The sequence below is a fragment of the Alternaria triticimaculans genome (assembly GCF_023758025.1).
Source record: "Alternaria triticimaculans strain BMP 0046 chromosome Unknown scaffold_10, whole genome shotgun sequence".
Taxonomy (NCBI): domain Eukaryota; kingdom Fungi; phylum Ascomycota; class Dothideomycetes; order Pleosporales; family Pleosporaceae; genus Alternaria; species Alternaria triticimaculans.
In genome coordinates, this window is record NW_026055967.1 from 270577 (window position 1) to 290546 (window position 19970).

The window sequence follows — 19970 nt, forward strand, 5'->3', positions numbered from 1 at the left end:
GACGCGCTACATGCCTGCCAACGCGCGTGTCCAACGCGTCGACTTCGAACGATGGAATGATGCAGCCTACGTCAAGTTCAAGACAGCGTCACGGCGCATGGCTACAGTGGCGGTGCTCAAGTCGATGGATGACTCAACCTTGAATGCGTCCGGGAGACCCAGGTCATGGGAGCTTAGCAAGTGACTTGGTGGGCGAAGCGGTCAGCACAGCCATAGACGAGGACCAAGTCGCTCTTCACGGGTGAAAAGGGCTGCATTCGCATGACGAAAGAGGGCTGATTGCACTGTCCCTGATTTCCAGAGAGCACTTGGCTGGCGCGTGAAGCGTTGGTCGTCTGTTGCATAGGGCATGTGCATGGATGGTGACTGACTTGGGCGTTGGTTAGGTAAGGCTGGAAGTGATTCGCCCCGCTCTGCTGCCTGCCCTTAAACTCCCACACCGCCCGCACCCTCAGCGTCCTACATCTCCACCCGCACCACTGACAAAACTCCCGCCTGCTCACTCAACACACTCACATACACTACCCATCACTCTTACACATATCCAAGATGCGTTCCAAGTTCAAGGACGAGCACCCGTTCGAGAAGCGCAAGGCCGAGGCGGAGCGCATTCGCCAGAAGTACAACGACCGCATTCCCGTACGTTTGCCTCCTGCCTGTTCATCTCCCTCACTACCACAGCAGCTAACAAGGCACAGGTCATCTGCGAGAAGGTCGAGAAGTCGGACATCGCGACCATCGACAAGAAGAAGTACCTGGTACCCGCCGACCTGACCGTCGGACAGTTCGTCTACGTGATCCGTAAGCGCATCAAGCTGTCACCTGAGAAGGCCATCTTCATCTTCGTTGATGAAGTTCTGCCGCCTACCGCCGCGCTCATGAGCTCGATATATGAGGAGCACAAGGATGAGGATGGCTTCCTGTACATTACGTACGTAATCCCTTCGCCGCGCAACGCGATGCAGCTGCTAACAACCTTTTAGGTACTCCGGCGAGAACACATTCGGCGAGGCTATCTAGGGAGCTCACTCCATCCCGCATCCCCTTATCTATCGGTTATCAAGGCCGCGGCGAACTCACAGGCGTTATCGGTTCACGGGTTTCTTCATTATTTCATGGCAACACTACACGGGCTGGGTGATGGATCGGTATTCTTGATCAGCGATTTGGTGCGACGGCAGACTCCTCGGCACTCAGCACTAGGCAAACATCATCTGAGAATGAGGCGGATCAAGCACAATACAGCAAGAATGCATTCCGCTGGAGATGGAGCTCCACGGACATGACGAGTGGCGGTCGGACAGATTGGCTTTCTCTTTTGCGCTGTACCTGTAGCTTGATCATCACATTTCAGCCCAAATGCACCAGACTTAATCCAAGACGACTGTCTTCACATGACCCCATCTGTGACGTCTCGCATGTATCCCGTGAAGCGCTATCTGTACCTGACAAGGCAGCGTGACTTGCGGCTCCTCCGGGCTGAAACCCATGACGCCATCACCCGCCTCACCAGACGCCTAACCGCCTCCATACAACCAGCTGCATGCAGACTGGATGCACAACATGGACAATCAAAGCGACGTGAACTGTTCTAGCACCTTCTGAAACAATGACATGCTTTCCAAGCGGCTTTTGACGCGTGCTTGCCCAAGTAGTCCGCATGGCGCGACCGCGAGCGTGGGGAAGCTCCAGCCGGCGGCAGGCACGGACCACAGCAAATGCAGGTGCAGTGGATCTTTGTGGACGCGATCTGAGAGAAGTTGATCGAGACACCGACGTGAACCTTTGCCCTTGTCGACTTGCACCTGCAGAACCATCGTAGTTGCCTAAACACCCCACCACTCATTCGCAATCGAATCACTTCCGGAAGACTATTCTGAGACCCCGCAGTTATGGCGGCCCAGTACATCATATCAAAGTGCGCCTTCCCCTCTCGTCGACCTTGGACTTGGAGACTAACAAGTCGCGCAGAAGTCTCGACCCTCTTTTCGCCATATCTATCGGTCTCGCCGCTGCCTTCACACGGATAAATCGCGAGGAGAAAGAGAAGGGCCGGACCTCACAGGAGAGCATAGATGTGCTGAAGAGGAGATGGAATCTGGCATGGCAGGGGAACGAAGCGGAGAAGAGGGCTTGAGTTCGAAGAGACAAGATGGAATAGAAAGATGTGGGACGAGAAGGTCATAGGGAGATGCAAACGCAAGACATACAAAGCTGCATGCGGTGCACTTCCACCAAGGACGAATACTACGATAGCCCGCTACGCAATGGATAAGGGGAGAAAAATCGGTTCAATAAGAGCTGTCTCACTACACAGAGGGTAGGCAACTCCTCGCTAAGCCATCCATAAGACATACCCGATAGCCATCATCGTCTGTCTGGTCGTACCCAGCTTGTCAACAGGCGTAAAGATCAAGTGACAGCTCATCCCAGAGGCTGCGGGAGATAGGACGTACGGCGCAACATGCAAAGAGTAACCATCTCGTTCTCTGCGCAACACTAATAAAACTCGCTCTAACGATGTGAAAGCTGTAAGAAATGTCACAGGCTTCATGGAAATATGCTTAAAGTCTTCTCGAATATGCTTTTTCTGATGTACAATTGCCAAAGGTCGAGTTAATCTTTTCACTTCCAGCTAGGCCTGTTCCAGATACCCACATCTGTTTGAATCTTCCTTCCGACACGAATATCACCACCACGGCCAAATCTCCTAGAAGATCAGCTTCCATGCCCCCTCGGCCGTGAGTCCCAGAAGCGCAACCGAACTCGCAGCAAAGACTGGAAAGCGCAGGGAGACGTTGTTCGTCGAAACATGAATAATGCTGTGTACGAATCTCAAGCCGACATAAGCCCACGCCAAAGCAACGGTCCTCTTCTCTTTTACATCCAAAAGGCTCAGTCCCAGCAATATGGCGTAGAACTGAGTGGGTTGTTCGAGTAAGTTGTTGAAGTTGTCCGCAGGCCACTTGACGAAGGCCGGTAGCTTTTCGTCTTTTTGCTTCTTGACGGTTGCCGGGTCGAAGCTGATGTCGTATTGGGAGAGGGCTGGAATTCTGCGTTTGTAGAGAAGAGCTTCCATGGCAAAGGTCCAGATGTTGAGCCCGACGAGTGGGCCAAGGAGGGGTTTGTTGGCGAGAAGGGCGGACATGGTGCCGTAGATATAGTGGTGGTTTGAGCTGTGAAGACGGGTGCAAATGCTGGGGTTTGAATGGAGATTGTAGAGGAATGAAGACAGAATTGGGTGAATTAGCTAAGCTTTGAGAAGAAGCTTGTACCTGAATGCTACGTATTTAAGCATTTATTTCCTCTCTGTACAGCTCAACTATCAAGGTGATCGGTCGAACTTCGGCCTGATTACAAACTCGATGGCTGACAAACTTCACCATTGATATACGAAACGACTCCACTGAAAATTGTATCTGATGTCCACTTTCTTGTTACTTTAGGCTATTCAAATCTGGTATGATTGGAGATTGATGGTCATAAACCGTAGACGGCTCGCTTGCCTATCTAGCGGTTTGACCTGATCCTGTTCAGGCACCGCGTCTGTGCAAACCTCTATTCTCTCTCCACCACAAGTCCGCCCTCATCTTGCACTTCCAATCGTTCCCGAAGAACTGACCAATGGTTAGGTTACATGCTTTCTCCGTCGCAACAAAGACATCCTTATCAGTGCCTGGACGACGCTCATGGACGCTGCACTCCACGAAGCTGATTCTGATGAGAAGTGCCGCCTGTACTTCGACGTTCTAAAGATGGCCCATCTGGGCAGTATCGCATGGGACCTGATATGAGTGAGAAAGACTCCGCCATGAGAGTGGCGGGCAGGCCAAAAAGTATCTTGGATAATCAGTTGTACGATAAGAACCAGTTCCGACAGTCAGTTCGCTAAGGCACCGGGAGTGGGTGACTCTATTGGCGACACACTTGGGCGGATACAGCTCTTCTCTCGGTTTTTGTCTACGCGGCCACTGGAAGAGCTGTAGGCATCATTACCTTTTGCTTGACCGCATCAAGTCTAAGCGGACTCAAAGACGGTTCCTGGACGCTTACTTCATTAATCCTCCGAAGCTACGAAAGAACGCAACAGCGACGAATGGGACTCGTTGCCGCAAAGACATCCCCCTCAGCCCAACGCTGGTTGGTCGGGGTCCAGGGTGAGTGAAAGCATGTTAACGTGTGCCAGACAGTCGGTGTACTGACATGAAATCCACGCATTCTAGCTCACTTTTGGAAGGCTCCTAAGTTCGTACTGTGGTATCCCGATTCCCCGAGTGGGGGCTCGGGATCGTCCTGATTGGCCCGATGGTCCTGCCTAGCGGGTTTTGACGAATAGGAAGTCATGGCGGAAGTGGCGATATCTCCAACCTCCAGGAGAGTATCACCGCGCCGCGGTAAGGGATTCCTGCCACATGGGAATGGCTGGTTGTACATGACGCTACGAGTCATGGTAAATTCTAGGATCGTGAGCACCTGACCTTACGACGTTACACCGCGGCACCGGGAACATGACGATCATCATTCCTAAGGCTTCACCGACACTCAGATACGAAAACGTCAAAGAAGTCTTACATCCGCCGGTTAAGATATCCTTCTAGGTGCCGAACTCTGTCCGTGTGGAACTATATATGCTTGTAACAGTACGACTGGCAGTCAACTCCAACTGAGACGAACATCGCGACTGCGTACCTCAAGATGGATACCTTGGCCAACAACACGCATCCGAAATGGTGGAAAGATCCGGGCATGAAGAAACTCAACTTCTTGCTCCTTTCAAGCTACATAGGCGCCATAACGAATGGCTACATCAGCTCCCTCATCTCCAACCTCATTGCCAACCCCAGATACTTCCAAGACATACAAGGGCTTTCCCATCCGAAGCTGCTCGGACTAGTCACCGCTGCCCAGTCCATGGGATGCATCGCCGCTTTCTTTCCAGCACCATGGCTGTCAGACAAGTACGGTCGCCGCGTAGGAATCATCTTTGGAAACATCGGGATGATAGCCGGCTTTACAGGGCAGATCTTCTGTACGAGATTCGATCAATTTCTCGGCATGCGTATACTCGTCGGCTTTTCTAGTATTTCAAACACGATTTCCTCCTCCGCTCTACTCGTCGAGCTTGCACATCCACGCCAGAGGGCCGTTGCAGGTGCGCTCTTCAACACATGCTACTTCATCGGCTCCATCACCGCGGCTTGGGCCTCTTACGGAGCTTTGAGAATACCGGGTTCGTGGTCATGGAAACTACCGGTAGCCATCCAGCTGTTTTGGTCCCTGGCGCAGCTGAGCTTGATCATGTTCTGTCCCGAGTCGCCTAGGTGGCTTGTACGACACGGACAACAAGAGAAGGCCAAGTCTATCATGATACGATACCATGCCAATGGGCTCGCTGGTGATGAGCTAGTATCTTCCGAGTTCGCGCGCATGTGCGCATCGACGGCGGCTGAGGCTCAGAACAACACTACTGGCTGGCTGGCCTTGCTTGCCACACCAGGCAACCGCAAACGCCTCGTTCTATCTGTAGTCATCGCCGTGGCTACTCAATGGGTCGGAAACGGGATCATCAGCTTCTACTTGGCGCCGGTACTCCGAACGGTCGGAATCACGAACTCCCTCCATCAACAAGGCATCAACGGCGGGCTTCAAGTCTACGTCTGGCTCTTAGCCTGTGCAGCCGCACTGTTATGCGAAAAGGCCGGTCGACGCCGCCTCTTCCTCACATCCACGAGTCTAATGTTGGTCTTCATGGTCCTGATAACCATCTGCTCGGCCCTCTACTCGACCACCGGCTCCGCATCTGCAGGCTACGCCGTCATTGTATTCCTCTTCCTCTTCTTCGGTGGCTACGTCATTGGCCTGACACCCATACCAATCCTCTACGTCAACGAGATCTGGCCTAGTCATCTCCGCACGAAAGGCACAAGCGTATTTTGGGTATCGCAAGCCGTGTCTATCACTTTTAACCAATTCGTGAACCCCGTGGCGATTGACAAGATTGCTTGGAAATACTACTTGGTCTATATTGGTGTCTTGGTCGCGGTTATCAACTTCATCTTCTTCTATGTGCCGGAAACGAAGGGCCTGTCGCTGGAGCAGATTAGTAGTATCTTCGATCCTGTGCAGGATGTTACTGTTGAGCTGTCGGTATCGGATGTTAGGAGGGAAAATGAGGCGTAGAGGATACATGGTGCGAATCTGGGTCCTTCCGGTTCATTTCAGCGTAACGAGGCAACGACAAGAGAGGTGGATGAACGTAGTCAAATCAATAAAAATATAGTTACGGACTACGCGAGCTTATCCAAAAGCCTAGGAGTGGGTCTTCGACAAACCACCAAGCTGACTATAGGCAGTCCAAGTGCGCTGGTCCAGAGGTCCGGGGATCTTTGTCATCTTGTAAGCCTGACGGAGGGTATCCCAAGAGCTTTGATCAGTAGATTCGGAAGTCTTTGACCGTTTCTTCGGTTTCTGCTCCTGACTTTGCACATCAGATGCCTCCTTCTTGCCCTTACTTTCATCTGTCTCCTTGGTGTTTTTCTCCTCGACTTTCTCATCTTCTATTTCATCGCTCTTTCTCTTCTCACCCTGATTCCCTTCCTTCTTCCCCTTCCTCCATACGACCCCGACAACGCCAGTTCTCTCAGGTGGCTCATACAGCTCAGCAACTGGCCCTGGCCTGTTGGGCAATCTTTCGTATATCAGAGTCGAGGCCTCAAAATCGGTGTCACCTTGGGTCTCTGGATTATGAGTGAGCGGATGTATGTCGGTTCCTGGAAAAGGGAAGAGATGGTGATCGTCATTGATGAAGTAGTGTTTTATTGGTGGTGGACTGTCCTTCTTCTGTCTGCCTTTTCGAGGACAGGTTGTCACACATGCGGTATAATGACCCGCTCGTGTGAGGTTACCGGAGTGAATGATCTTGCCGATGAGCTTGTACCGGAGCTGTGAAGACGGAGGACTAACGTGTGCAGTGAGATCGAGCTCGTTGGGGATGATGATGGGATGCGTATTCTTGGTCGGCAGGCTTTGGTCGTCCTTGTCGAATACTTGTTCCCCATCTTTGTCAAAAGAGTTCAGTTCCAGGTTAATGCGAAGGTACTCGGGTGCGGCTTCGATCGTTTTGAACTTCTTGACAGCTCCCGTATGATTGCAGGCTCCGCATGTTACCGGCATATCTTCGATGTCCAGCCATGTCGAGCCTGCCAGGGCAGTCTGCAGATCAGGATGATTATGCCCATTCTTTGCAATCATGACGTTTGAGAAGCCAAGGTCTTTGGTGATGTCGTAGTCGTCGATGGAGTGGAGGTGTGTACAACTGCCATGTGTACACCGCATTTCTTCATGCCGGGTCAGAGTGAAGAGGTAGTTGAACTCGTCCAGTCGTTGGTGATTACTGTTGAGACAGTCAGTGATCTGTACACGGGTGGAGTTAAGAGAGTACTTACCCAGGATCGATACTGTCTTTACACGCATTTAGCAACCTCATCAAGAACTCATCGGAATCTTGCTGGCCAGCAGCATTTCTCCTGCGCCCATTGCGGTCACTGGCGCTTTCTTTGTTAAGCTTTCGATTCATGAAAGCATTCTCTGATTCTCCCTGCGCTTTAGTGAGTCCAGAGGAGCTGGGGGGCTCAGTGGACCAGCGTCTAGCCATGGCGTTCAACGCTTTGACGCTAGGACGTGTGTGGGGAAAATTCATAGAAGGATTGTTTCCATTTTCCCGAGCATTCGACCAGTAGTCCAAGACAAAAGCCTTTACCAAGCAGGCTACGCATTGCTTAATGCTTTCGCCCATCTTAAGGAGCACTTGGTCCTCCGTTTGATTCATCGGTAGATGGCGATTCGGATCGTTTGCGCGACAAGTCCAATCCGCGCCCAGAGCTGCATCGTTATGCTGCTTTATCCAGCTGCAGAACTTTGGAAGATGGACGAGGTTTTGCAAAGCGCTATTCATGTAGCAAGAGTTTCCCGAATTGCCAATGCCGCGGGGCTGCTTGTCGGGACGGCCTTCTGGCCATCTTTTGCTAATTGCATTCGTAATCGCAGGTCTGCGAGGGTTCCTTCCACGTGGCAAGCGAGACCGATGGCTTCGGGGAGGAGGTGCGGGAGGGAGATGTATAGGGGCGGTGGCTGCTTGGCGCCGCGTAATCGGAGGCATGTTGATCTAATGCAGTCGATAACGGTAGATGATGTAGGAATTGATGCGAGATTGCGATAGTCTCATGAAGATTTTTTTTTGGATGTGATGACTTCCCGCGCGTCGATAGTTCTTCCATCTCTTTTGAACTGTGTTTGCACGGGCGACAATGGGTAGCCTTTCTCTTTGTTCTATTGTCGAGCTGGCCATTGTGGACCTTGTCACCAAACGGGCTTATTGATCCTTGGACAGGATAGCTCAAAGAAAGTGAAAGTGAAAGGCAATATGTGATGGGTGAATGTGACTGGATTGGCTTCCTCGAGATGTTAATCTTGGCTCACTCAACGTCGACTGCTAAATCGGAGATGACCTACATGTATTACGCGCATTGCAGTAGATAGCGATGCAACAGAGTGACTACATTGCTGTCTATACATCATCTAAGTTGATGTACCTTTAGACCTGCTTACCCTTACCTTTTCCCTCGTATTGTTCCTCTTCGTCATCCTCCTCCATTCTCCTCTTCATTTCTTCCACCGCCGCTCTTCCCCCCTCCTCCCTCTTGGCAGTGCATTCATCCAGCAGTCCCTGAAGCTTCTTCGCCCTCTCTGTATCACTCAACTTCTTCTTCCACTTCTCGTTCATCTTACCTGCCAGCAAAGTATCCTCAAGTTCAAACCTTATCAGGATGGTGCTTGCGGTAGGACTGGGTGTGCTATCTTTGCTCACGGTAACGAGGTCGTTGTCCTCGCTTTCGGACGTGGTGACTCGCTTCTCTTTGGGTGGAGACTCTGAACTGGAAGAGGAGCTTTCTTCCTCAAAATCGGACAGGACTTCCTGGTCTGGCTCGTCGGGGGAGTGTTCGCTTGAGTATCCTGCATTGGAAGCGTTCTTTTGAGGCGTGTTCTTTGGTGGCATCTTGTGAGGATGGCTCAGTTGTAGTTTCACCTTCTATCGCCTGTAACGGGCGTATTATATACGATATCGTGATTGCTCGGCGTCGTGGAATGGAGGTCACACGCAAGTCACACTCCTCAAGCCTGACTTGCGCGTAGCAAACACACTCATGGTAACCGTATGTAGTCCTCAAGCTCAGTATTCCACAAACGACGACGAGGTCTCGCGCCAAGGTAACCAGCCTCTTCCGAGATACAGTCTCGCTCACAGCATTGTAGCCGTAACAGTAAGTCTTTTGTTCGTCTTCGTCCCATGCTGAGCATCATGGTGAGCCTTGTCGTTCTATAGTGCGAACCCCCCAGATCGAAGCTCGAAGTTCGGCAGGTAGCTTGGAGAACAGATGGAAGGTAGCTGCCATGATGAGCTGTTCATAGGGTTGCGAAGAAGATAATGCGCCCTTCGGTCGGATTGGAGCCTGGTCTGGTGCGCGCCGGTCATCGAAGTTGCATTTTGGTTAGTTTTGTGAAGAAGCGTGAATGGGATGTACTGTCATCGGATTGAATAGGAGCAGACCGTTCGCGCGAGACAGCGCGCGTCGACTGCTGTAAATCCGCCAGGATCTTCTAGTAACGCCATGGCTCGAAATATGTCGATTTATTTGTGATGCACGACGCGCGAGCGAAGTAGACGCGTCGTGGCCCGGTGGGTGCTTGCCCACACACGTCATTACCCAGCCATCTTTGCATCCAACCAAATCGGGTTAGCTCTCAAATCAACCCACCATCATCATCATCATGAGCAGCCACTTCAAGTACATCAACATGCTCACTCTTACCAGTATGTCTATGTGTGCAAATCCAATCGTGCCATTTATGTACCGTCAAGTTGTGACCTAGATCACCAAGGCCCACCCATACTCTGTGGGTATCCGCCGCCCCTTCCCCCATGTTCAAATCCACGGTGCGACGGCAACACCGCACTTTGTCCGCCATGAAAGTGACCACCACCATAGTCTTGACCTTGAATATGACCTTGACCCTGACCACCAGTGTACATACCTTGCGCTGGCATCTGGCCAGGCACCTGCTGAGCATACGCAGCGCCTTGAACAGGACTCGGCATAGGCCCCTGTGGCATTCCCCCTCCATAGCCTTGCTGCGGCATCTGATGCTGCTGCTCAGCCCCATTATATGCCAGGTGCGACCCCCTAGTCTGCTGCGTATTCTGTCCAAACCCATATGTTCGATTAGGTTCCGGCATCGCAGCCACCGCAGCCACATTAGTTGTAGCCGTCTTCCCCACATCTTTCGGTGGGTTCAGCGCGAACCCCCAAGTCCCCTCCCTCAACTTGCCCTTAACGAATCCAACTTTCTTCGCCACACCTTTAGGCATCTTACTCTCGTCGCATCCCCCAATCGCCCATTCACATGCCTCGACAACCGCGTTCCACATCCCCTTCTCCGTGTCGCCGAGCACAGGACTGCCTTTCTCCTGTCTTACGCGCTCTAGCACGGCCATCATGAGGCCTTGGACGCGGTTTGTGACTTTCTCGAGATCTTGAGAAGATTGTGGGATGAGGATGTGGAAGGTAGCTGGGCTGATGGGTCGGATTTGCGACTTAGTGAAGGCGATACTGACGGGCGCTGCGGTGTAGTAGTCTTGTGCGGAAGCAGAGGCGGGACCGACTGCTAGTCTGGCGAATGCAGGGACGCCTGCGCCGTGGGCTAGAAGGGCGAATGGGCTATCTGCTAGCTGAACAGCGTGGTGTATGGCCTCGTCTTTACCAGCTGCACGACATTTGCTCTTGTCGAAGTTGTCTTTGCTCACGGACATTCTTGCCCAGTGTTTCGCTTTACCCGCATCGAGATGCTTCTGCACCATCTTCACTGCGTCACTGCCGTACCTGCCTTCACTCGCAGCGCGGAGCCGGAATGCAAAGGTAACGAGCTCATCTTGCGCTTTGTGGAGGTGAGGTCGCGACAGCGAGGTAGGAAGGAACGTGTTGATGTAGTAAGCGTAGTAGTACACATACGTACCGAGGTACTCGAAGTTGAGCAACTGACTAGGTGCATCGAGGAAGACGACGGGTATGTTCAATTTCTTTGCGAACTGTTCCAAGCGCTCGAGATCCGGCAATTTGTTCGCTCGCCCAGAGACGGATGGTGCTATTCCGTCGGCAAGGTTGAGGGATCCGGTGATGGTGATTGCGGATAAAGCAGATCGAAGAGGAGATGTTGTCATGTTGATCCACTGTAGCAGGAAGTGCAGTACAGCGCCGTGATGCCAGGCTATCTTCTTCAATCCGCCCATCTTCAGTACCTGCTCGACAGCCGTGTTGACTCTCTTCACTGTCTTCTCGAGCGCCTCCTGCTGTCCAGATAGAACGCCGTTATCCCATCCCCTCACTATGACAATCTTGCTGAACTCCGCCACGGTGCCTTCGAGATGCTTCTTGCCATCAGCTCCAGTCAGATACTCAACCAACTGGCAGATGCGACCGAAGTTGTTCCTACTTCGACTCTCTTCAGCAATGATCAGCATACTGCCATCACTTTCGTTCGCGCCCTTATTCTTGCGCACGCCGAGGTCGCACAGCTTGGCGATGACCGACGTGAGTTGGAGAAGGCTGTCGATATCGGAGTCGGTCTCCCAGATGTGAAGGACACCTGGGTCGCAGACCTTTTCGAGAGTGCTCTTGGAAGCGGCAGCGAAGGACGACTTGTACTGATCTGGCATCGACTGCACCGACTTTTTAAACGCGTCGAGATCGCCTGACCAAGGGCCGTTGAAGGATATCATCTTCTCGCGATGGTGATGTTTGCGCCGATGGTGAGAGTGTGACTGAGATTTGTGACGATGGGGAGAGGTGGCGGGACTGTTGGGAGGCTGCGCGGGATGCGAAGTGTTGCGCGGCGGATGGGTCGGAGAGTAGCGATCGATGAAGCGGTTGATATAGTTCATTGAAGGCCTGATGTTGTTGTACTCGTCTTCTTTAACATGGCGAAAGGTGACGGTTGGTAGTTTGTTCATGTTGCATGGACGCAGCGTTGGCTGGATGTGAAGGAGTCAAACTCTCTGTGAAGATGGACCTGCAAGATAGACACGTGAGCGCAAAGGCGGACGCTTACATTGATTGATTGCAGTGCAAAACGAGGATGACAGCGAAAGTAGTGAAGCATACGCCTTGCGCGTGGCTAACGGTGAAGCGACAAGAAGTTCGATGTTCGGCCAAGGCGTGAGGTGAGGAACAATATGCAAGATAAATATGAAGATGCGATTCGAAAATCGCACGTGTACCTGACCTTACCACCGGGGTCTCATTGGGTTCGAGCAGTCGTGATATACCCGCACAAGTATCCAAATGTGCCGTAACGCCGCCCCCAATGAACAATTAAACAAAATGAGACATGTGCCGACTTTACTTGCCAACACCACCACCGTGCTCCAAGATAGTCTGCTTGTCGAGCTTCTCCACCTTCCTGCTTAGCAGTGCACGTAGCTCAGGACTGATGACCCTCGCCTCGTCTTGCTCTTCTTCACCGACCTGCTTGCCCTTGTCTGTGCCGGAGGTTGACGCTTGGTCTTTCGCTGGTGATGCACTTGACGCCGTACTTGGCCCGGGGCCGGCGACGATTGCAGCAGCCAACTTGCGTTGTCGGGCTTGCGGAGCGGAGGGAAAGTTACCCTTCTTGTCGATTGTCTCTACCGTTCGCTGGAACCTCTTGAAGAGCGATTCCGCGCGAACGAGCGTAGATTCGAGATCCATAGTACCAGAAAGCTCGTTGACTGGAGTAGCGTTAGTACCATTCACTGTAATTTTGCGTTGGCTTGATTGCATAGCTTACCATACTTGAGCACCTCGTCAAAGTGCTTCAGGTGCGCCATAATCACATCTCGGTGCTTTTCCAGAATAGCTAGTGCGATGAAGATGTGGAAGTTGCTGCTCTGGTAGTCGGTCCAGAGCGACTCCCACAACCGCAGTACATCTGGCCACTCGAATTCGCGCTTGTACCAGACGAGCAGCATCCGGAAGAAAAAGAAGAAGTTTGTAGACTCAGCGGACTGAAGATGAAGGTAGAGTTTGGGGTCCATGAGCTGTACGAGGTGGTCGAGCGTCGTGAGTTGCTTGCGCATGCCCGATTGGTCGCGTAGGAAGTTGCGCTCCTGTATGTGTCAGTCCTTGTACGTGATTTTAACAATCATCGAGTTAGTACATACCATGCGCTCCATGAATCCAACGAAGCCCCAGAATGCGACGGCATCATCCTGCATAACTGCGTAGATGGGCGCAAGCAGATCGCTCATGCCCTGAACGTAGCCAAGATCCTTGTTGTATTCGTTATACGTGAGAAGCATGTCTTTCATCTGCTCCAAGTGAACATTGGTACCAGTTTCCGCAAAAGGCGAGTCAGGGTCAGGATGGGGAATGTCCTCGCCGGCGAAAATGGGGATATTGCGATCTGTGCGATGTACGTCTTTCTCTACACAACGGACCCCATAGAATGGGACAAGTCAGCCAGTTTTCAAGCAAGGGCATAACGCGCAAGGATACATACCTATTCTGTTCTTCTGTTCTCTCCACCATTCCTCTTGCTCTTCATTCTGGTTGCCTTCAACCATCCGCTCCCACCAAGCGCCCTTGAGTCGAATGTACTCGTCTCGCCTGCTGTTAATATTCGCGCGACGCTCTTCCTCTGAGCTGTCCCAGTCGTAGACCCCGAGAAGGAAAAGCCATGCTTCCTTTCGTACACCATCGTCAGGATCAAGACCTCCATGAAAGACACGATCTTTGACCTCGTCTGGTGTCAGTTGTAGCCGGCCCTTGGGGTCGAAGAATCCTTTCCATTCTTCCAACGTGACAGGTTTTCTTCGGTCGGCCATGGTCATCTTATCCATGTCAAGGATCTCGAAGTCACCGACATCGCTCTCCTCCATAGCCAGAACGTCCTTTGCTGTCCATATCCGCTGGTTCCGTTCCCGCTCGCTTTGTTCTGCAATGCCCATAGCCCACCTCGCGAGGTATAATCGTGCGCTGTCGAACTCTTCTTGTAGTGTCTGAACCTCTGGGTTCTGAATCAGGCGTCTAACCTGAGGCGGAATCTTGGGGTTGTCTGCGACGGCTTGAGCAGTCCTTCGCGTGAAAGTGGTGACCTGGCTAAGCTTCTCGAGGAAGTTCCATCTTGCTTCTTTGAGCGCCTTTGTGACCGGATCCATCCCACCGTCCCGTTTACCAGACTGCGAAGATGACGCGTCTGCTTTGCCTTCGGTGCTCTTTCTCGGTGCAACGTCTTTGCCAAAGGATCGCTTGTCGTCTTCCGAGGGGTCGATAAGGTATATGCTTGGATCAGCTCCAGATCGCTCAACTGTGACGTATCTCTTGAGCCATCTCAGTACCTCGTCGCCGCCCCAGAACATGCCCCCTCCGTCGCCAAACGGATCGAAGCTTTCCTTGGCCAGCTTCTTCCGCTGCATTATGGTAGACTGGCACTCGCTATCGTGGAAGAAGAGCGCAGGGAAACTGTCTCCAGCCCGAGTGTTGATGACGACGCTTCCGAACCACCATCCGATGCTTGGTGGCCGTATGAGGACGGAGTATATCTCGCTGACAGGCAAGGCGAATGCATACCCGGGAGTTCCGGCATGTGTAGATGGTGTGGGAGGTGGAGGTACGAGGTATGACTGTCTCGGAGGTGACGAGGAGTCTGACAGATCGACCTTGACGTATGTATCGTATGCATCGCCGAGGTTTGACTCTGGTATCCAGGCGAGGAGCAGCGATGACGCGTTCACGCTGCGAGCGGAGGAGGAGGAGGTTGGGCGCGCATCGTTAACGGTCCGGTTAGATTTCTGCTGGACGAGAGCGACGAAGCCTGGGATGTTGTCTTTGGAGGAGGGCGAGGGATGTACGTAGACCTGCACATGTTAGCCTGCTTTCATCATGCTGCGTTCAGAGAGGCTTTACGTACCTTGCTCTTGGTGTATAGTAGCTTCACGCCCTTTCCGCTGCTTGTATGGCGAATCGTGTTGTATTCGCCCTCTTCATCGTCGCTGAGGTCGTAGAAGCTGGCCGAGGGCGATGGGGGCGCTGGGGCCGACGAAGTCATGCGGGGCTAGGCGGCGTCCCAAAGACGCGGAGTGGAGGTTGGTGATGGGTTCCGAGTAAGATGGCCAGATGGCATGCGCAGGAGATATTGGGAGTAGTATGGTGATAAAGCAAGAAAGAGGCGCGTATCCGTTTGGCGCTATGCAGTTGCAGGTGATGCTTGCGCGGGCAGCGGGCAGTGACCTGCACCCGCCAGATCATGACGCGGTGTGGCAGTGCAACCCGACCACGCCACGCGCCCGAGGGGCACGCGTCGCCCCAGCCCTATCGCATCGAGTAATCCATGGATGTGCTCTAGCCGCGACACGGTGCGCAAGATAGCTCGAAACGAAATAATGGTTTACAGCGATTATGAGCTGAATGTATTGATTAGGTATTTGTCTATACTGTCCAGGTCTACAAACCCCATGCTTGCCCACCCAGTGACGACCAAGATCCAACTCCGTTACGCCGTGCTGCGTACAACAAGAAGATGCTCAACGCATGCGTGGTCCGCTTGGTAGGCCCATACGCCCACCTTGCGGTCCGCGTTGTGGTGGAGGTGCGCCGCCGCCATAACCTCCACCTTGGGGCGCATACGGATCATCGTTCCCGCTCCATGGGGAATTCGATGACATGCCAAATGAGCCCTGTGGTCTCCCGCCGCCGCTACCAGTACTTCCATAGCTGTGACTCCGATCTTCAGGGTAGGGCGCCCGTCCAGCTTGCGGGGACGATGGCGAGTTGGCCGATTCTGAAGAAAGTCCACGCGGCGCTGGGCTCTGTGACCGTCCCCATAACCTGGCCTTGAGCCTTTCCTGTGCTGTTGTGCCCGACCCTGTACCCGCGCTCGGTGGTGGTGAAGCTTCTGCTTGTGGGCGTCCTCCCAATGAGCTTTGGTAGCTCCCTGCTCGTTGGCTGGGCAGTGGTCTGCCTTGTATTTGAGGGTCTGGCGTCAACGAGTTGCCCATGGGCCGGCCTTGCATGGGACGCGCTCCACCGCCCCGTGCTCCTGGCCCTCGGCGAAGTGACTGTGGTTCTTGCGGTGGTTGTTGTGGCGCGGGATTATCCCAGAGGTCGTTCAAGCCTCCTCCTCGGCCTGCTGTTTGTGCTTGTGCCTGTTGTCGCGAAGACACGAACTGGGCGGGCGCAGGCTGGGGCGCCTTTGGGTCGGGAGGAAGCCATTGCGGGAACGGACGTCCTTTCTCCGTGTAGTATGCGCGAAGAACCCTGGAGAGGTGCGAGTCGTCTTCTGTGTCGCCGTCTGCTTCGTCCGAGAGGATCTGTCGTCGCAGATTGTTGTAGCGCGAAGTCGTGTTTGTAAGGAGGTTGTTTAGGTAGGACGACATGATTGTGTGTGCGATCGCCGTTCGAGGGTGTGGGCGGCCGATGCGCGTGGTGGACACTTTATGCCGTCGTGTCGGTGTTGGAGATTAGTGGTGGTGCGAGGCAGTCGGGTCGCGCCCGGATCGCTGTTTCCAATTTACTGGGCGTTTGGGAGCAAGACCCTGGTTACCAACACCACACTCCAACGTTTCTTCACCCCAAATCATGGCTACTCTTCCGCTCTTCGTGATCCAACCAGTTCATGCCGATATGCGCAACTTCTCTTGAGCCGATAGAATCATCTGAAGCGGTTCTCGTTCATAGTACACACCTTTGCGCGCCCAGCTTCATCGATCGAAATCAGGCGCGTCGCCCGACCGCTTCATGCAAAGCAGCACGTCCAGGCATGTCCTGAATCTTGAAACACCGCGAGTCTATGTGGCCATTTGTGGTGGGGCACTGATTGGAAAACATGTCTTGAAGCTCTTTGAGACTTATGCGCTGCTCTACCAGCCACACCCTGACGTTTCTGTAGCCTGCTTACTCCAGTAATTTAGGACAAAACGGGCACGAATGGCGGGGCAGCATTCAAGAACGCCTACGGCAGATCTCCACTACATGCACAAGCATGCATGTTGCCACAAACTAGCGCTTTGAGATGGCAGCCTGAAGGGCTGAAGGGCGTACTTCAACTTTGAGATTGTATGCGAACATAAAACACCACATTCTGACCGGTAACGCTTCCTGACCATGGAGTTGTCATCGAAGAAGATGTCTTGGGAAGAGCGGAGAGAAAGGAAAAACCGCGAGATTGCCGAGGCCATCGCCAACGTTCAAGATGAAGCCACCCAGATCGACATCATCATGAAGAAGCGAGGATGCTTTGGACCGAGCGAAGACAACGAATTCTACGCAATCATACAAGACTACTTAAACAACAATACCAATGCAAAAGACGCTACGAAAAAACTGCTCGACCCCATCAACAAAGCCATCCTCGAAAATAGAAAGCACCTCCCCTTCCTCAGCATCTGGTACTCCATAATCCACTCCGCCAAACGCCTCTCTTTCCGCGACACCAACGGTCTTAACAGGCTCGTCACCCTCATGAAGACGATAAAAGCCAGCTTTCCACCCCCAATTGCCAAAGATTCAGACATGTACACCTGCCTCCGCCGCTTCGGCATGGCCGCGCGCGAGAGTATAGACGACTGCCCCGGAGGCCAGTGTGGCTACATGACACAAGAAGTGTACGCATACGCCAACATGCTCTACTTCTACGCTCTCATCACGCGCGAAAACGTCCGCAATTTCTGGATATATTGCATCTGGCAAGTGCGCAATGCACTGGAGACACCACACGAAGACGATGCGAACGGCACAGCGATACAGAAATACAATTCTTTCATCCCCTCCGCTGCGGTCTGGATCTTTGCTATGGGTAAACAAGTCTACGAAAGAGAACAAGACCTCACCCCAAAGAAGGCGACTGAGGGGGATCCAGGTAGTGGTGGTCCGTTATGGGATGGTAGAGCGGAGTTTAGTAAGCAGAGGTGGGCGCTTTGGAAGAAGAGGTTTGGAGGACTTGCTGAGATGAAGGGGTTGACTGAGGAAGTTAGGGCGATGGCAAAGGAGGCTGCTCAGAAGATGGATTGGATCGATGGTGGGGCGAAGGAGGATGGTAAGGGGCCGAGGCATTACGCCTGTCTGGATATATGACTTGTTGCATAAAGTGAAGTTGAGATACATTATCAGGCAACCTACTACAATGAACACTTATCCGTATCTCAACACTTTCAGTCGGTCCTTCGCTACATTAGTAGTATGACAGGCATATCAGCTAGCGGGCGGACGCTCCCGTAGACCACGTTGTGGCAGGCATCGGAGTTGTGTCCGCGCAAGTGGGACATGGCTAGCGATCGTTGGCGGGTCGTCTAAACCCCGTCACACTTCAAGTAACGCGAAGAACGAGCAGAAATGAAGTGAACTTGTCTTATCAAAGTAGATTTTTATCTATCGCCAGGGAAGTGCTTGTCAGTAATGGACCTCTGCACGCACCTTTCGCCTTCCAATTCGCTGGATTGTCTCTAGTAGTCCTCCATCTCGTCCTCCCCTTGTGCTGAACCTGCATCCTTAGTCACACTAGCATCTGGCTCAGCCGCGTAAACCACCTCTCTCATAGCGACGTCTCGAAACGGTACGTCTACCATGTCCAGACCGGTAGTGCGCAGATCCATCTCCAGACCTTGACCACCCGACGACAGCAATTTCATCTTAGGTTCGATATCCTGAGTTCCCTGGTCGCTTCCTTCTTCGTCGTCAAGATAGACCCATTCATTTCCGCGATCAAAGGCGTAGAACTCTAGACGCGGACCGTACAGCAACATGCCGTGACCGTTCTGGATGTTGCCGCCTCGACACAGGGCATCGGTGAGAACGTCGCTGCGGTGCATGGTGTTGCTCGTGGAGAGGCGAGGGACTTCGTCGAAGTTGTCAATCATGATGGCGAAGTAAGTGTACGGATGCTGCTCGTGCGTGACGGCGCCGGTCTCGGTATCCGTTGCTATCGTCTTGCGCATGACCACGAAAGCGGCGATGTCCTCAGGCGCGATATGATCCCACTGCAGGTTGAAGAGTTGCGTAATACCTTGGGCGTACTCTGCTACCTTGGCGTCTTGCTCTTCTCTCTCCGCCCTCTCGAGCTCCTTCTTGGTTGGTACTTTACGGCGGAAGGCCCTGCCTTTATTCTTGTGGAACTCTTTCCAGATATCTGACTTATCGTCGGCAGCTAAGATGAAGTACATCCCGTACTTTGCCACGGGTCCGGGGGAAGTGGGCACCACCGTGTAATTATGTGACGGGGGGTAGTAGTGCGTGAGGAGAGCAAAAGCAAAGGCTTTGGCGTACTGCATGCGAGTTGCGTTTGTCGCAGTTGACAGTGGTCCATAGTGGGACAGATAGGCGACGTATAAGGCTTGAATACCGGGTATGTTGTTGATGGAAGTCTGGGTGAAGTCGGGGATCTCGAAATCAACCAGAGTCTTCCAGAAGTCTGGGGCGAAGTCTGGCTCTTCCTCTTGTATATCTGCAGTATACTGGTGCGATTCTTCAACTGCAACATGGAACTGGGCATCACTCGATTCCATAAGATGTGGTGTGCTCTCAGGTGTCATAGGTCTGTGGTACCCGTCGTAGTGAGCACCAGGCGGCATTACATCAGACATGAACGTGTCGTAGCCATTCGTGCCGTGGTTATGAAAGCCGTAATGCGGAGCTGAGGTCTCGTCTATGTGTTGTGGTGTAGATGGTCCGAACCTCTCCTGGAGATAAGGATATACCGGGGCGTATTGCGAGCCGACACCAGAAGCGCTGTCGAAGTTGATATGCTCTTGGTTGTAGTTCTGGTCCATGTTGGCAGTTGAGTGAGTCGTAGAGTGTAAGTTGGTGGAAACAGGTAGACCAAAACGAAGCAGTTATAGTCGACAAATAGAGGTATTTGCTAGCGTAGAATCGGCATAGGTAAAGGTA

General features: G+C 52.8%; 10 protein-coding genes across 10 annotated transcripts; 3 read left to right on the top strand and 7 right to left on the bottom strand.

Moving 5' to 3' along the window:
* Nucleotides 1–549: 549 nt before the first annotated feature.
* On the top strand, nt 550–1020 carry ATG8 (ubiquitin-like protein atg8; the record flags this gene model as incomplete). The annotated part of the gene is made up of 3 exons (XM_049367583.1): nt 550–639; nt 699–931; nt 984–1020. 3 exons carry the CDS (start codon nt 550–552, stop codon nt 1018–1020), a joined length of 360 nt encoding a protein of 119 aa, XP_049220553.1.
* Nucleotides 1021–2710: 1690 nt separating this feature from the next.
* J4E78_006974 (uncharacterized protein) lies at nt 2711–3148 on the bottom strand (the record flags this gene model as incomplete). The annotated part of the gene is made up of 1 exon (XM_049367584.1): nt 2711–3148. One exon carries the CDS (start codon nt 3146–3148, stop codon nt 2711–2713), a length of 438 nt encoding a protein of 145 aa, XP_049220554.1.
* Nucleotides 3149–4695: 1547 nt separating this feature from the next.
* Nucleotides 4696–6180, top strand: J4E78_006975 (uncharacterized protein; the record flags this gene model as incomplete). The annotated part of the gene is made up of 1 exon (XM_049367585.1): nt 4696–6180. One exon carries the CDS (start codon nt 4696–4698, stop codon nt 6178–6180), a length of 1485 nt encoding a protein of 494 aa, XP_049220555.1.
* Nucleotides 6181–6309: 129 nt separating this feature from the next.
* Nucleotides 6310–7654, bottom strand: J4E78_006976 (uncharacterized protein; the record flags this gene model as incomplete). The annotated part of the gene is made up of 2 exons (XM_049367586.1): nt 6310–7393; nt 7446–7654. 2 exons carry the CDS (start codon nt 7652–7654, stop codon nt 6310–6312), a joined length of 1293 nt encoding a protein of 430 aa, XP_049220556.1.
* A 939-nt stretch (nt 7655–8593) lies between these two features.
* J4E78_006977 (uncharacterized protein) lies at nt 8594–9055 on the bottom strand (the record flags this gene model as incomplete). Its single annotated transcript, XM_049367587.1, has 1 exon — nt 8594–9055. One exon carries the CDS (start codon nt 9053–9055, stop codon nt 8594–8596), a length of 462 nt encoding a protein of 153 aa, XP_049220557.1.
* An 876-nt stretch (nt 9056–9931) lies between these two features.
* Nucleotides 9932–11833, bottom strand: J4E78_006978 (uncharacterized protein; the record flags this gene model as incomplete). The annotated part of the gene is made up of 1 exon (XM_049367588.1): nt 9932–11833. The coding sequence occupies one exon, from the start codon at nt 11831–11833 to the stop codon at nt 9932–9934; it is 1902 nt and encodes a 633-aa protein (XP_049220558.1).
* Nucleotides 11834–12452: 619 nt separating this feature from the next.
* Nucleotides 12453–15138, bottom strand: J4E78_006979 (uncharacterized protein; the record flags this gene model as incomplete). The annotated part of the gene is made up of 5 exons (XM_049367589.1): nt 12453–12820; nt 12880–13198; nt 13253–13515; nt 13591–14947; nt 15001–15138. 5 exons carry the CDS (start codon nt 15136–15138, stop codon nt 12453–12455), a joined length of 2445 nt encoding a protein of 814 aa, XP_049220559.1.
* A 475-nt stretch (nt 15139–15613) lies between these two features.
* Nucleotides 15614–16465, bottom strand: J4E78_006980 (uncharacterized protein; the record flags this gene model as incomplete). The annotated part of the gene is made up of 1 exon (XM_049367590.1): nt 15614–16465. One exon carries the CDS (start codon nt 16463–16465, stop codon nt 15614–15616), a length of 852 nt encoding a protein of 283 aa, XP_049220560.1.
* A 727-nt stretch (nt 16466–17192) lies between these two features.
* On the top strand, nt 17193–18161 carry J4E78_006981 (uncharacterized protein; the record flags this gene model as incomplete). Its single annotated transcript, XM_049367591.1, has 1 exon — nt 17193–18161. The coding sequence occupies one exon, from the start codon at nt 17193–17195 to the stop codon at nt 18159–18161; it is 969 nt and encodes a 322-aa protein (XP_049220561.1).
* Nucleotides 18162–18529: 368 nt separating this feature from the next.
* On the bottom strand, nt 18530–19852 carry J4E78_006982 (uncharacterized protein; the record flags this gene model as incomplete). Its single annotated transcript, XM_049367592.1, has 1 exon — nt 18530–19852. One exon carries the CDS (start codon nt 19850–19852, stop codon nt 18530–18532), a length of 1323 nt encoding a protein of 440 aa, XP_049220562.1.
* Between the last annotated feature and the right edge of the window lie 118 nt (nt 19853–19970).